The sequence below is a fragment of the Opisthorchis viverrini genome (genome assembly GCF_000715545.1).
Source record: "Opisthorchis viverrini unplaced genomic scaffold opera_v5_181, whole genome shotgun sequence".
In the NCBI taxonomy this organism is placed as follows: domain Eukaryota; kingdom Metazoa; phylum Platyhelminthes; class Trematoda; order Opisthorchiida; family Opisthorchiidae; genus Opisthorchis; species Opisthorchis viverrini.
This window is the reverse complement of record NW_008751840.1, coordinates 135,796-149,919: the sequence shown is the minus strand read 5'-3', so window position 1 is coordinate 149,919 and position 14,124 is coordinate 135,796. Positions and strand designations below refer to the sequence as shown.

Here is a 14,124-nt window from a genome sequence, read left to right as displayed (position 1 = left end):
AACCCACATAAAGTCGTGGGTACGCCAAACTACTTATTGGCTAGCTCATAATCCTAACTTGAACCCTAGTCTTGGGAATATTAAAGCCGGTAAGGAATTGGATGTGGAACTCACGGGAAAGTGGGGAAAATAACTCATGAACGGTTTTGCTCAATCGACTAAGTTTGTCAAAATCATATGCTACACCAATCAAGAATGACAGGTACTGTATTTTCCAGCAAGATAGTCGTTCCAGTAATCAGTCATCAGTTTAACTGCGAGTTCTACGAGTTTGTGAATTTGACCTCTCAACAGTCCAGGTTTGGGTAGCCTATTTTCAAGGTTGAAAATCATGAGCACAGAAACAGCGGCCGTAGTTACATTGCACGTACCATGCGAATCAACCAGAGCTCCGAAGTTGATACACGCTGATCAGCAGAGAAAACTTGATAACACCCTATCCCCTCCAGATGAAGAATCAAGCATTGTGATTACAACACGAATCAAGTTACTAGAGACCATTCGCAATCCTTTCCATCGATTCCACGTTCGTCGGCTCAGCTAAAGAAAGCGCGGGTGGGACTTACAAATTGCCCAAGTTGACTGCGCAAACCAAGAATGCAGTGCCAGGGGCCCAAGCCCAGACAGGGGAAGTCGAGATGACGAAGTCGGGTTCGAACCACGGACCTTCCGGTCAGTAAACTCGCGCTCTAATCATTAAGCGACGTTTCCAACAACGGATCATCTAGTTGACATCAACTATGACCGACATCTACACATCTACACGACCGACTCTCGTAGTCAAACCGACTGAAGCTTGTTGGGCAATGTGTTGATTACAGCGGGGGCTATCATCTGGTCAGTTGGTCAATCAGCTGTAGCACCCATGCCACTTGAAGGAAGCGCAAGGGCTGGAATACTATCAGATTGCCCAAGCCTAGATAGGGGAAATCAAGGGATAGGGGTTCGAATCAAGGACCTATTGGTCAGTAAATTCGTGCTCTAACCACTAAGCCATCGAGCATGTGGAGAACATGGTCCTAAAACGAATTGTATCCCCAAGAAATGTACGGAATATTAAGTGCACTGAATGGTCCAACTGCATGATTTGGCAGACGCTTCACATCTGCAAAGTGCATTGGGTTTCTGTAAGGTTGGTTGAGACTAAACTCACCAGTGTGACTAGCAAATCCAATTATCCGGGCATTTGCGTCATTCTTTGTGGTATATTAAAGGACGAAACCTCGGTTCCAACAAGGAGATGGCTGTATGCCGACCTACGGTTCTTGCGGTATCAGTATAACATGATTCTATCCACCGAAAATAGCAGGTACAGCGCTGACAAGAACTACGATCACAAGATACAGATGTTGAATGACATTGACCGAAGCCGGTGAGAACAGCTAACCAAAGATAGGCATGATGGGTGGATTTTGAAGGAATCAACCAACATTAAGGAGATATGAGAATTGCCACGAAGAATACTCTTGATTAACTTGAACTCTGAAGTTCAGTTTAGTTTATCGGTGACTTCAGCTGCCATGGTTTCGGTCACCGGGATGTGGGAGAGTAGAAGGGATATATCCGGGAAGATAGCCGGGTATTTTAGGCGATGGTATAATCATTTGGTTGCTACTGATTCAGTCTGGTGGTTTGGAGAAAACGGAAACTGGCCAGTTGCGCGTAGAAAGTGGCCTTGATGCACGAGCAACACCAACTACGTGGTTAAGACAAGGCCTCCATCGATGAATTGAGTCCCGGAAGCATGGGGGTTGAGATATCGTTGGGTTGCCCAAGCCTAGACAAGAGCAGTCGAGATGCAGAGGTTGGCTTCGGACCACATACCTTTCATATGAGTTTACTCAGCTTCCCAGACTCAATGACCCATTTCAATTGACACAACGAAGGATGTTTACCGCTCTCTCTCTCTCTCTCTCTCTCTCTCTCTCTCTCTCTCTCTCTCTCTCTCTCTCTCTCTCTCTCTCTCTCTCTCTCTCTCCAGTGACCGAATTCCCAGCTCCTTTGTCCAGATAATAGTCATTGCATATCGCCCCACAACTGTGGCCCAGAGATTGTCCCAAAAGGTGCAGTGTTGCTAAGGTTTCGTCCATTGACAGAAACAATGTAGGGGGGACGCCATGCATCGGACGAGACAACCCAACCACTGTGAAGTGACTGGAATTTTCGTAACTGCGTCTCCTGGTGAAGACTGGGTAAAAACGTCGAAGTAAGCAGCTCTGACTGACCGATGACCGCCAATGACAGAAACCACTGATGTGCCCCATCCCAAGGTCCCCAGTCCAGAGGACACCAGTGGCTAATGCCGGAGCTGACAGGCAAAAACCTTCACAGTTGAATGCCAGGTCATACAGTGACCACCTGGAGCACATAGCTGAGAGGGGCTCCACGAGGCAGACGGTACTCTGACATAGAAAGTATGTGGCCCTGCCAGCACAGCCGATGAAGTGGGATCAGTTCGTCTGTGGTGAGCGAGATACCCATACCGAAAATCATGTGATTTTGGATTGTCCAACCGATCTTCCGACTGGAAACTGGCAATGCTTCGGAAACACCAACGGCCAAAAGTCATATAGGCGAATGACAACTGGAGGTCTTAATGCATGATCCATGCCTGAACCTTAGAGGGGGGACCTCGTACGACAGAACGCATATATTATCCAGATTTGTGAGCGCGTAAATATTTATTGATGGAAGCTGACAAGTCTTTCACTGCATATTACATGACATCGATATTGTAAGGCAGGAGCCGAGATATCCGTTGCGGAACTAGGTCACCATCAAAGAAGAGGAGGCTCTACTATAAGTAGTCGCGGTCCTCCCAAAATTGTCAATTCGATCTCCGTCTCTACGCTGTATGTGATACCTTTATTGCCACTGGGGAAACTGGATGCACAAATATCTTTGAGTTTGTAGGCAAATCGTTTCAAGGCGAATCCGTTTTAAAATGCGATAACGACACGTTTGAGTCCTCCATTAATGTGTTGGAATATTGGTAGCTCGGGTGTATTGGTTGGTAATTGATCAGGTGGCTGTTGATCTGTTCGCCGAGCCAGTTCGCCATTAAGCCCCGAGAGAGATCTGTATTCAATACCAATGCTTCAATGCCGTAAAGCCATAATTTAGTTAAAGGCCCCGCGGTGAACAGATGAGTGGAAATGGAGGGGGAGAGAACAAGAGCTGGGCTAACATAATCATCAAAAGATTCTTAATCCTCCATTCACTCGTCTGGACAACCTGAATAGAAACTAGCAATGAAAGCACCAGTGAGGCCGATTAACAACCCCATTCAGCAGCTCCTCTAGCCCTGCAGAGGGGCACATGTAATCCATCCCTGGAGGTGAATCGCACAGACATGCTCAGACTCTTTGTAACGCTCATCCACCTAATTGGAGTTTGCACAACTCTGTTTGCGACACTCCGAACTAAGCACAAAAAATAGCGTTTGGCATACAGTTATTCGACATCCTCAAACCATGACTAAGCTGCCACGGCCGTTGAACTCGCGCACTTCTTTCCCTGTTGAATCACCGAACGATAGTTTCCTAACGCTATCATCACGAGTGTGCCACAGCAAGGCTGCACAAGACAATGGTTGTCACATACGTGAACAAATCTCAACTGGAGTGCCCACAAAGATTCGTCCCACGCGAAAAATCCGCCCATCGATATTATAGATCGTCGGTATGTATGGCGACATCTGACGGTTAAAATGTGGCCGACACAGCCTCCACCAACGAGAAATCTCACTTGACGCTGACAGGTCAAAAATTCACGATGAAGTGATGCCAGAAGCTTTGTTGCAGCGTGAGTGAAACTGACAATCCTATAATTAGTCCATTCACGGCGAGTACTCTTTCTGAAGGTTGGTGCTATTAGTAAATGACCCCACTTGTGTAGGAGGAGCATTCCCCCCAAATAGACATAAACGGGCTGGACAAGCACTGAGGAATTCACTGTCGACCTTGAACAGGCGAGGATAGCAGAGAGCCGTTTTTTCCCCTGATGGTTTCGCTAAGAAGAGGCCTCAAATAATCAGCCAGACGAATCGAACGCGACAATCTGGGGATGTTTCCAGTATATGGGGATAACGCTGCTTCACCAGTAAAAGGACAGTTACGGTGGCCAAGTGAGCTCATTGACGTCAAATGGCTGTGCTTTCCGAGTTCGACAGGGAGTGGGGGCTACGCAGTGGTGATAGCTTTGATACAGGTTCACCGTTGGGTGTGCGACACACCATATCTATCCGGATTACTAATCATTCATTGGTCCCGTCTCGGGGCCCCCATCCGGAGAGACGGTAGTTACCAACGTGACTGAATTGATTGGTAAGGACTTTCACGAATCTTCGCCAAGTCATGGATACCGCACTTGGATAGTCTCCATCCGATACGTGGCGGGGAAGGAGAGTGCTGCTGGGCAGAATATCCTCATGTACAAAACTACTAGCGACCAGCTGATCTATCCAGGGAGTGACCTTTCTGGAAAAAAGATCCGGCGTACTTCAGCACTGCTGCCTTGACGGACGGGAGTGTCCAATCGTGAGGCGATTTCTGGTTGAACTTCGAGTCAGGTCTGAGTGTGGACCTCCCGTCATGATACTCCGACACTCAGGTTCAGTGCCACACCTCAATTCATCGGCCGAAAGTGGTCATTGACCTCGCATCTTCTGGTCCCGTTAGATGTTACTCATACGGAGGAATGCCTGTGATCACCCTCTGATGATGCCAAGGCCGCCCCCTATATCGCATAACAGGCAGGCGGCATATTGTAGAGCATCACTTCCTGTTCAAAACGATGCAGAACAGTTAGCACGCCGATTCGAACTGCGTAGCCCTCGGAATCCGATGCACCTGATCCCCCACACAGTGCCAATTCGTTATCTACAGTGTTATCCACTCCTTTCCCTATTGTCTACCTCGCTGTTTACTACTTTTACCATCAATCGTCTCGGTAGGAACACAATCTCCTTTTCGCCAGCCGGAATGCCGTACACTCCACGAAGCTGAAAACTGGAACGCGCGCACAGTCAAGGTCAGGTTCAGGAGAGGAAGGGCATGAGAGTAAGAGGGGAAACACATAAAATGCTGCAGTCCATTGGCCAGTATTCTATCGGAAAATAGCGTTTGCACCTTGACTTAGCGGCTTCACAGTTCGCGTTGGACGAAGTTTGGAGACGACCTGGAGGTTCATCATTATAATGAAGACCAACCGTTCGCTAAAATTTGGTGCAAAACGCGGCTTGTTTTTATCGTGAATGGACTTAGTCACGCAATTAAAGTGTAATTACGTAAACAATCCAATGTTCAAAGATGTACACATGCCTGAAAGGACTCCACAATTCATGATCGCATTGGGCAAGCCCGTATACCTTGCCGGTTTGACGATGAAGCCAGGTGACCTGAGCTAAAACTGAAAACCATTGCTGAGCATGAGCGACTTTGGCGGTTGACTAAACGACCAGGGTCACGGATTCACGGATTCACAAATCGACATAAAGGATCGAGGAATTTACCCAATTTCCTGGGTTTTTTCTTGCTGTTCAGCGGCTGTCGTTCACCTGAAAGGTAGTGAAAAAAGGGGTAGCACTGCTCTTTGTGTTCTCCGTGCGGAGCAGTGTGCTTGCCAGCGCGAGGACTCGCATATTTGAGTGTCTAATATAGCTTTGAACTGAGTTCGAGAAGGAGCGTGAACAACCGTCTGAGGAAGGATATTCCACGCATATATGAGGAGCTCGGTAATCGCACAATGGAAGTGAATTTTCAAAATCTATGACATGCGCCCGATGGACTAAAAGAGATGCAATTGAGTTCAGAGTAAGAGCCTAAGCTTTTGATCCCCATCTAGGCATCCAGCGGTCTCGGGGGTGCTAGGAAAGTATTCCACCAAACGTTTTCCGTCAGAGATATGATTGTTTCAGCGGACAATGAGATTTGGTGAACTGCAAAAATATGAGAGTAGATTATAATGAGTTTTGGTTTGAGCACATGCGCAACAAAATGCAATATTATGGCGTAAAAAGTTCTATTTTACTCGCAAACGTCTTTCAGCTAGGAGAATTTTGCGGCCAATGGGAGACAAATCGTATGTGAAAAATACGGTTTACACTGACAATGAGTGGACTCGTTGGTGTCACGATTGTATGGAAGTCAGGTGTAAAGGATAGTTTCGATGGGGAGACGGCGCCAATGCGTGGAGCCAAAAGAACAACATAAGCGAAATTGAACTTGTAGTAGGGGCGATTGGGGTGGTCAGCGCTTTGGAGTGTTTCTGCACAAATTTGGCGGATTGAGGTGCGGGTAACACGACTGGAAATATTAGAGATACGGTGGATTACTATCAAGCAATCAGACCGGGAATGAAGGCTACGGTGCCGTCATCGCAACGTCGTACTTACTTTGTACACGAACGCCATGGGTAAGGTAGTAAGGGTTGTTAGGGTAGCTAGGACTGAAAAGAGAATCGTTTTAAAGTGAGAGCAGCACGGAGCAAAATCTTATCGGGGCTATGGAGAGCAAGCGCGCTATATTGCTGCTACTCAGGTGAGGTAATAAAACAGCTTCATCCATATGGTGACTCAGAATGGAAGGAAGCGTCAGAAGGGTCCACTAGAGATCTCTACGGTTAAGTTCGACTGCGTCCCGAAATTGCAGGCAAATTAGGTTGGTTACAGTTTCTGACTACTGTAGCCAACCTCACACCGCCCAAGATCAAAAACGGTAATCGGCATTCAATTGAACATGGTGGGGAACGGCAATGAACGGTTGATGCGAAACGGTCTGGCTAAATGTGAATGAGGAAATTACGTAAGCTAAACTATGCGCCACCAAGCTCACAGTCAGATGTGTGATCCTACAGGAATATCATTAGAAGGACAGAAGTGCGTAGACTGTTCCCAAACTTTTGCCTTCGGGCGACCGAACATTTGATTGACAGGTGTTTGGGGGTGGAATTATCATGTATTAGAGGAAAACGGTGTGAAAAAAACCCTCACATAAAATTTTTGAAGCGGTTCATTAACGCTCATTCTGGGGTGGTTGATGGGGCTACGGTGAAAGGTAGTCAGACAGATATGGTTTTTAGCCATCCCCTCACCGCATAAATGACTGTACAGCTCACGGCCGCTCGCTAGCTCACACTCACAAACCACGCTACAGAATCGCGACGCAGCTCACAGTCAAGCTCCAGATGCCAAGGTTCGCCTTCCTTCCCTACAGATACACATCACGACACACAAGGTTGACTCATCTCACACCGGCTTTCTACCGTCTGATACATGTAGCAAGTCACGTGCTGACACCCACACACGGAAACGTTCATGCATATAGGATAGCAACAAAGCAATGCGACACAACTAAACAGGGCTACGCACGTCGCCTAACTCGGCGCCGCTCAGGACTTACGGCGCTTCACTCACTGACAGTCAGGAAATAGGTGTGCCTGCTACAGCAGCGGAGAAGGCACGAAACCTGCATCCGGACCTGCAACAAGATTTATCAACCTGTATCCGAAATACGATAAGTTTCTTGCTAACATATATACCCATTATGATCATTTTACTTAACGAGCTGACATTGCTAGTGCTCCCGGTTTCCTGTTCATATAACTAGTTTTCGGGTGCTGGTAGAGCATTAGCAAGTTGCCAGACAAATGTGGATGTTAGGCAAAGCATGTAAGGACAAGAGGCTGGGGAAAAACCTGCGGTACGTGGGCGTATCGCATGTTTGGTAAGCGAGGGACGTAAAAATCACAAGGCGAACCTCACAGGCGTTGCGATAAACGGCGTCAGAGGCCCCAGACCGTGAGCATTTTGTAGGCTTCCGTCAAGATACACAAGAGGCAGGAATTTTGTCCTGTAATAGTAGATGTTTTGGATTGATAATGTATATCTTAGGAGCTATGCATCACCCAGGACAGGCTTAAGCAGCGACAGCAGCGTTTCGATAAAAGCTGCCGTTTGTATATTCTGTTGGTAGATGTGGGCATCCTCAACAGCGACTCAATCGTTCTAATTACGAAGTTTTTGAATTCTCCCGCGGTGCGGCCTGAAAATTAAAGCGGGTGAGGAGGGCGAAGGATTAGTACACGAAAAGTGGTTGACTGGGGGTTTTCGAGGGCCGATAGATGTTCACATAACACCGTAGGTAGAGCAGTGAATGGAGTAGAATTTAGGTCCAAACCCGAGGCAGATTTCGAGGTTAAGCATGAGGTGGGAGGAGCGATTCGGAATAGGACATGTGGCTAGAGTCAAAGTTGTGAAACATGCAGGCTTTGGCATCCTCGAGGCCGGGAGCTGAGGAAACGGCAGACATGATGCAGAAAGATTTGGCGGATGCTTAGAGATGGGTAGATGAAAATGAATCAAACTGCCTATTTGCTGAGGCAGCACTAAATTAAATATATGCAACCCCAGCGATAGCTTCGTAGTGTTTGGTCGTCCGCAGGTGGAGCAACAACGCATATAGCCATGAATATGAGGTACAGCACACAGAATCCGGTCTCCCACGGGGGCAACACCCTTTGAAAACGAGCAGAGCTCTCAGAAACGCCGTGACGGGAAGTGAGCAAGCACTCCACAGTCCAATTTAAAGCCTTTGACTGAAACGGGGCATATACCTCATAAATTGACTGCCTTACGTAATGACTTTTCACTTTCGGAAGCAGCGAAGTTTCCGTGGAATTGCTTGTCCACAAACTGTCTAAGTCATTTCAACAGTCTTCGGTATGTTCACCAGTCGGCTTGCCTTGGACAACCGTCCACGATCTAACTAGATGTCTGTGGTACTGATGCACCGATAAATGGCTTCTCTATTTCCGAGGCTGCTCAAAATGCGGGAGAGTACGTGGGGTTGTTCTGTTCTTAAACGTGGAATTGCTCATCCCAAGTGTCCTCTCCGGCACCACACCTGCATCCATTGTAGTGCCCATTGGATCCAAATCTGCTGCGTGGAACCGATTCTGTTCTGGGCGACGTCTACCGTTGCCGATCAAAACCATCCAAAAATGACCACTTCCTCAAACAAACATTTGGGCAACTATCCTCTATCACTTTACGCACTCCTTGCTGATGCATCTTTTAGTGCATATAAAGCCTCCCGGATGGAGTTTCAACGTATCCGGCCTAGTAGTGGTTTTCCAGTGACGCTGTTCAAAGGCGATCAACGTGACGCCTGGACCCAAAATGTCACCGCACCCACTAGATATTACGCAGGCCAACTACAATTGCCACTTGATTTGGTTATCCCCAACGAAAGACATTTACTTGATCATGTATAAATTATGATTATACTTGGGCATGGTGACCACTGACATCTTATTTCATCTGCCATTGGGCCCGGAACGCGGAACCTGAAACGTGGGTTCGAAACCTCTGTCCGGAAAACAGTTGAGAAGTGTATCTTTCTTGCCCAACTCAAACTAGGCCAGCTTCGGTGGGGGAGACATGCGGGACGACTAACCAAAAAACTAAAGAGGTTGACGCGGTGTTCGTCCCGAGGGAACCAGCTGGCAGGGTTGAAAGCAACTTACATGGATTACGGGCCTTCCGGAAACGATGTTTCAAAGAATTTCTCAGATGAACTAACTGCAGGAAACGTAGAAGATGGACTGGCATTTTTTAAAATGCGGAACCACTGTAAACCAGAAATCCTATTATGGACCATAAGAAAACGGGTTACGGTGCTGAACTCACCTGAAGAAATAAGTGTACGTGAAACACTACTGAAACACACCACATTTCTTCTCCTTGTGGGACAGGAATATGGAACCTACGAGCGACCCAACAGTTGTATTCAAAGGCTACACAGGACACTGCTGAGACCTGTATTCTGCCTAGCTACCTCATAGAATTCAATGTTGGCAATAAGTAAGCAACAACGGCCTCTAGCAGACTTCGTCATCAAGGAAGAGGATGGTCAAAAGCTTTTGCATAAGACGAAACCCCTTGGCGTTTTGGGGACATGTAAGACCCATCCAAGGATCCGAAAGCAAACGTCGCTCACAACGGCAAACTATTTCTGCCCGGTATCCCGTCTGTTGCTCCACGGAGGTAGTCTTCCATCGCCTTCGAAGAAAGCGCTTGCCGCTCCAGTGTACAGAACTGGTTACCACATATCGCCCGACTACTGCAGGCCTAGTAGTTTTACCAGTGATGTGATGGAACGTATTCTGAAACGGGCCATCTCAAATAACGTCACCACCACCAATTGATATCCATAGTGCAATACGGATTCCCCCCAAACCGTTCATGCGTAACCAACATGTTCTTATCAACGGAAGTTTAAACCAAGCTAAGGACGAAGGTCTCACAGCGGTTGCCATATTTTTCGACTACTCAAAGGAATTCATTCTAGTCCTTCACGTCCTGCTGTTCAATGAGCTCGAGTTTCACGGGTATCAAGGGAAATTCTGTACTGGTTGAGGCGTTCCTATCATTCTGACGTTCCGGTTCCTCAATTCGCACCGTTTACACTTTTCTTGTTATGTGTCAGACAGGAAGCTTCTTGCTCTCCATCGCTTTGCTTTCAGCCGCCACTTAAAATCCCAATACTTTGATCTTGCTTTGATCTACAAAAACGCATGACAACTGCGCTTCCCCTCCCGTGCTGGTTTAGTGGTGACCATGCCTGGATCGGATAATGCCGACCGCCTATGTCAATGTCCCTTTTCGTGAAAATCCCTGTACCCACGACCCCCACCAGTCACGCTTTTATTGTGACTGTAGCATTATGATCGTGCTTAACCCACAAGTTTGGAATAAACATTATTAATATTATTATTCCGAGTGAAGGTAGGCCCGACCTACTCTCCTCCAGCGTCGGCCGCCATTGGAGTTCACCATGGCTCCATTTTGAGACCTCTACGGTTTCTGCTATACGTAAACGACCTTGCAAGTATTTTTGCGACTCCATGTCTACTCTGGGAGAATCAATCGAAATCCTTAAGTTCTAATTCCAGTGCCCTCCAAGTGGATGCAGACACTGCGATGCAGTGGTCGATGGGCTGGCACCTTCCTCTGAATGAAAAAAATTGCGTCCGTATGTCGTTTGGAGTGGACTCGAAGGACGCCTTTTCGTACATAATGAGAATGGACCAGAAGACATTAGGAGGATGAATACTAATAAGGATATAGTTATCTAGCTCACTTCAAACATAAACTTCTCACGTTAATGTGGGCCCATTATACGCAAAATGCTATCAGCTGCAGAAGATTCACAAAATGAGTAAATAATTTGGCACCAAAGTGTTGCATTTTGCTGCATGTGTGCTCAAACCCAAGAGCATTCTAATCTACTTTCATATTTTTGCCGCACAACGAAATTCACTGTTCTCCAAAACAATCATACCTGCGGCTGAAGTCTTTTGTGATAATTTCTTAGCATCGTTGACACCCCGGGATGCCTAAATGAGGGTTAAATGTTTGGGATAGTACTCCTAACTTAATTGCCAGATTGCTTTAGCCCATCCCGGCACGTCATAGCTTTCGAAAATCCAATTCTACTGTGCGAATACTAAGCGCGGCTCAAATGTCATTCGCCGTTCTACAGATGAATCCGCGCGCCTCCCTGTATTACTCACATGGACTTCCAGATGATATATGGGGCCTACGTTAGACCTTTTCTCAAATACACCGACCGAGTTGTTTACCAAGGATGCAAGAAAAAAGCAACCCTTTTTGGGATGTTCAACAATCCACTACGAAACTGGCTACAGTCCTTATGTTATGAAGCGCGCTTTGTGATACCTGCGCTTTCCTCTGGAGTGCCTACTTATCCAAGGGTGCCTCATAACTAATTACGCCACGTTTAAGCAAAAATTGGTCGGCAAGTTTGTCACCTCTGACTCAATAAACACACGGACGGGACATGTTAAGGAAATTTGTGACCACAGGTCTCACACTTATATTACGCGACAATATTTCTCAGTTTGGGTAGTCAGTGCATGGAATAACCTTCCCGGGACTGTTGTTCACGCTGCATCCAGCACCCGGTTTAAAATACTTTTAGACGCTTCGCCGTGTAAATCCTCTCATTGGCTATCTTACTGCCTTACACTGAGAAGATAATGAGCCATGTAACGCTAAACGCCATGAACGCTAAACGGCAAGAACAAACCCCACATAGAAAGCTTGAGCGAAAGCCTCGATCTCATGTATCAATGTGTGAATCCGTAAAACTGCTGATTTTGGCCGTTTGGCTAACGTACTAAGCATTTGTGTAGCCTTAGTCAGCGGTGTGCATAACTATGGACCCGGTAGTTCCGATAAGGGCAAGTAACAACGCGCACAGTTATCATAATGGAGAGTAATCATTGGTTCAGGCAATGCCGTTACGCTTTATGACGAAACTGAATTCAGTAATGTTACGTTAGTTGTTCACATGCAGAAATCTTGAAGTGGTTCACGATCTCCTGACTATTTTCGCCTAACTGACAGGGGCGATCATTCACAAAAGTGCATACTCACATCAGTATTGCACAGCGTATCATGTTATATTTGATTTTTATGCTGGACGTTGGGTGGCGTTCTAAACCATCAATGTTGTGCCGAAATTCGGTATAAAAGCTCACCAAATTTGCTATGTTTGACGAGTGTAACGGATCCACCTGCATGGAATTTACATTGAAAATTTAGTAAATAATACCTCTCATTTTAAGACTGCTGTGTACCGGTAAAATATGCTACGATGCTACTTCGTACTTTATCTTGTAAACTGGTAACCCCACTCAAATCAGCGGTGGTTATCGACCCTGAAAGTTCGCGTACTCAAACAAAACCCAAGAGCAGCATATCATTAAAACTTGCATTTAGAATAGACTAACCTCCCGTAAAGTGATCAGCTTTGAGAGCCAAATAGACTCGCTGAAAGTAATTTCGTTTTGCCTCTAGCGATATACGTCACTCGATGGCGCCAATATTATTGCGGCTCAGCAAGGTGCCATAGCGGCTAATGATTTTCTCGCCTGGGTCCAGCTGCTGCTGACGCGTGCGCCATAGTCGCTGAGCTCTCCACTAGGCCAAAGTTACCACACTAAATCTTAATGGGAAAAATAGAGACCTGGCTCACACCAGATCTCTCTGACTCGGAGATCTCGATAGAGGGTTACACCATTTTCCGCACTGACTCAAAACGAGGGAGGAATGGTGGGGTTGCTCTGTACTTACATTCGGCCCTACCAGTCCCGATTGTCCTCTCTGATACCACCCTGGCATACTTTTGCGATGCACTGTGGGTCCAAATCCCGCTGCGCGGGTCCGATTCTCTCCTTCTCGGCGTGGTCTACCGTAGCCCTTCGATTCCTCATACAAACCCTTGAGAAACACTTCTTCAACAACCACTTCACTCATCTCCTCCCGGCAGGTGACTTCAACGTCCCAAAGGCCTCCTGGATTGAGATATAGCGCGTCGAATCAGGCGGACTTTTCACAGCGGCGGTGTTTGAAGTCGTTCAACAGAGTGCTCGGACCCAACATGTCGTTACACCCACCAGATACTGCGCTGGCCAGCTGCCATCCCTCTTGGATTTGGTCATCACCAACGAAAGACACTTCGTTGATCAGGTATTAATTAACGTCCCACTGGGACATAGCGACCACTGTGTGCTGACCTTTGATTTCATCTGCTATTGGGCCAGGAATCCCAAACGTGAAACGTAGTTTCGAGACTTCTGCAGTGCAGACTTCTCAGGAGTGCGCATCTTCCTTGAACAAGTCACACTGAGACCAGCTCCGGTGGAAGAACTATATAGGACCATTGTCCAGAAAGTTCACGAGGCTGACGCGACGTTCGTCCCAAGGAAACCGGCCCGCAATCGGAGGATGCCTAAAAGGATCCGGCGACTTCTGGAAAAAAGATCCCAACTCTTTTTCAAAAAGTTGACCACAGGGGATACAGAAGATGAGCTGGCATTTCGTAAAATGCGGAACCGCTGTAAATCGGAAATCCGCCAATGGAACAATGGAAAACAAGCCACCATTCTGGACCTCACTCGAAAAAACAAAAAACGTTCTGTTCAAGTACATGAGACATCGCCGCAGAAACAAGCCATCCGCGTTCTCCTTGAGGGACGGAAACGGAGAACCGACAAATGACCCAACAGTGGTATCTGAGGCTTACAGAGAACACTATG

General features: G+C 47.0%; 2 protein-coding genes across 2 annotated transcripts in view; one reads left to right on the top strand and one right to left on the bottom strand.

Annotated features, from left to right (window-relative positions):
* Window positions 1-331: 331 nt before the first annotated feature.
* On the top strand, window positions 332-544 carry T265_07734 (hypothetical protein; the record flags this gene model as incomplete). The annotated part of the gene is made up of 1 exon (XM_009173333.1): window positions 332-544. One exon carries the CDS (start codon window positions 332-334, stop codon window positions 542-544), a length of 213 nt encoding a protein of 70 aa, XP_009171597.1.
* A 13,191-nt stretch (window positions 545-13,735) lies between these two features.
* Window positions 13,736-14,124, bottom strand: part of T265_07733 (hypothetical protein) — a gene marked incomplete at both ends in the record, with an annotated part of 33,220 nt that continues 32,831 nt past the window's right edge. Inside the window, one exon of the mRNA XM_009173332.1 lies at window positions 13,736-13,972. Coding sequence (XP_009171596.1) covers window positions 13,736-13,972 — 237 coding nt within the window. The remainder of the gene's footprint in view (window positions 13,973-14,124) is intronic.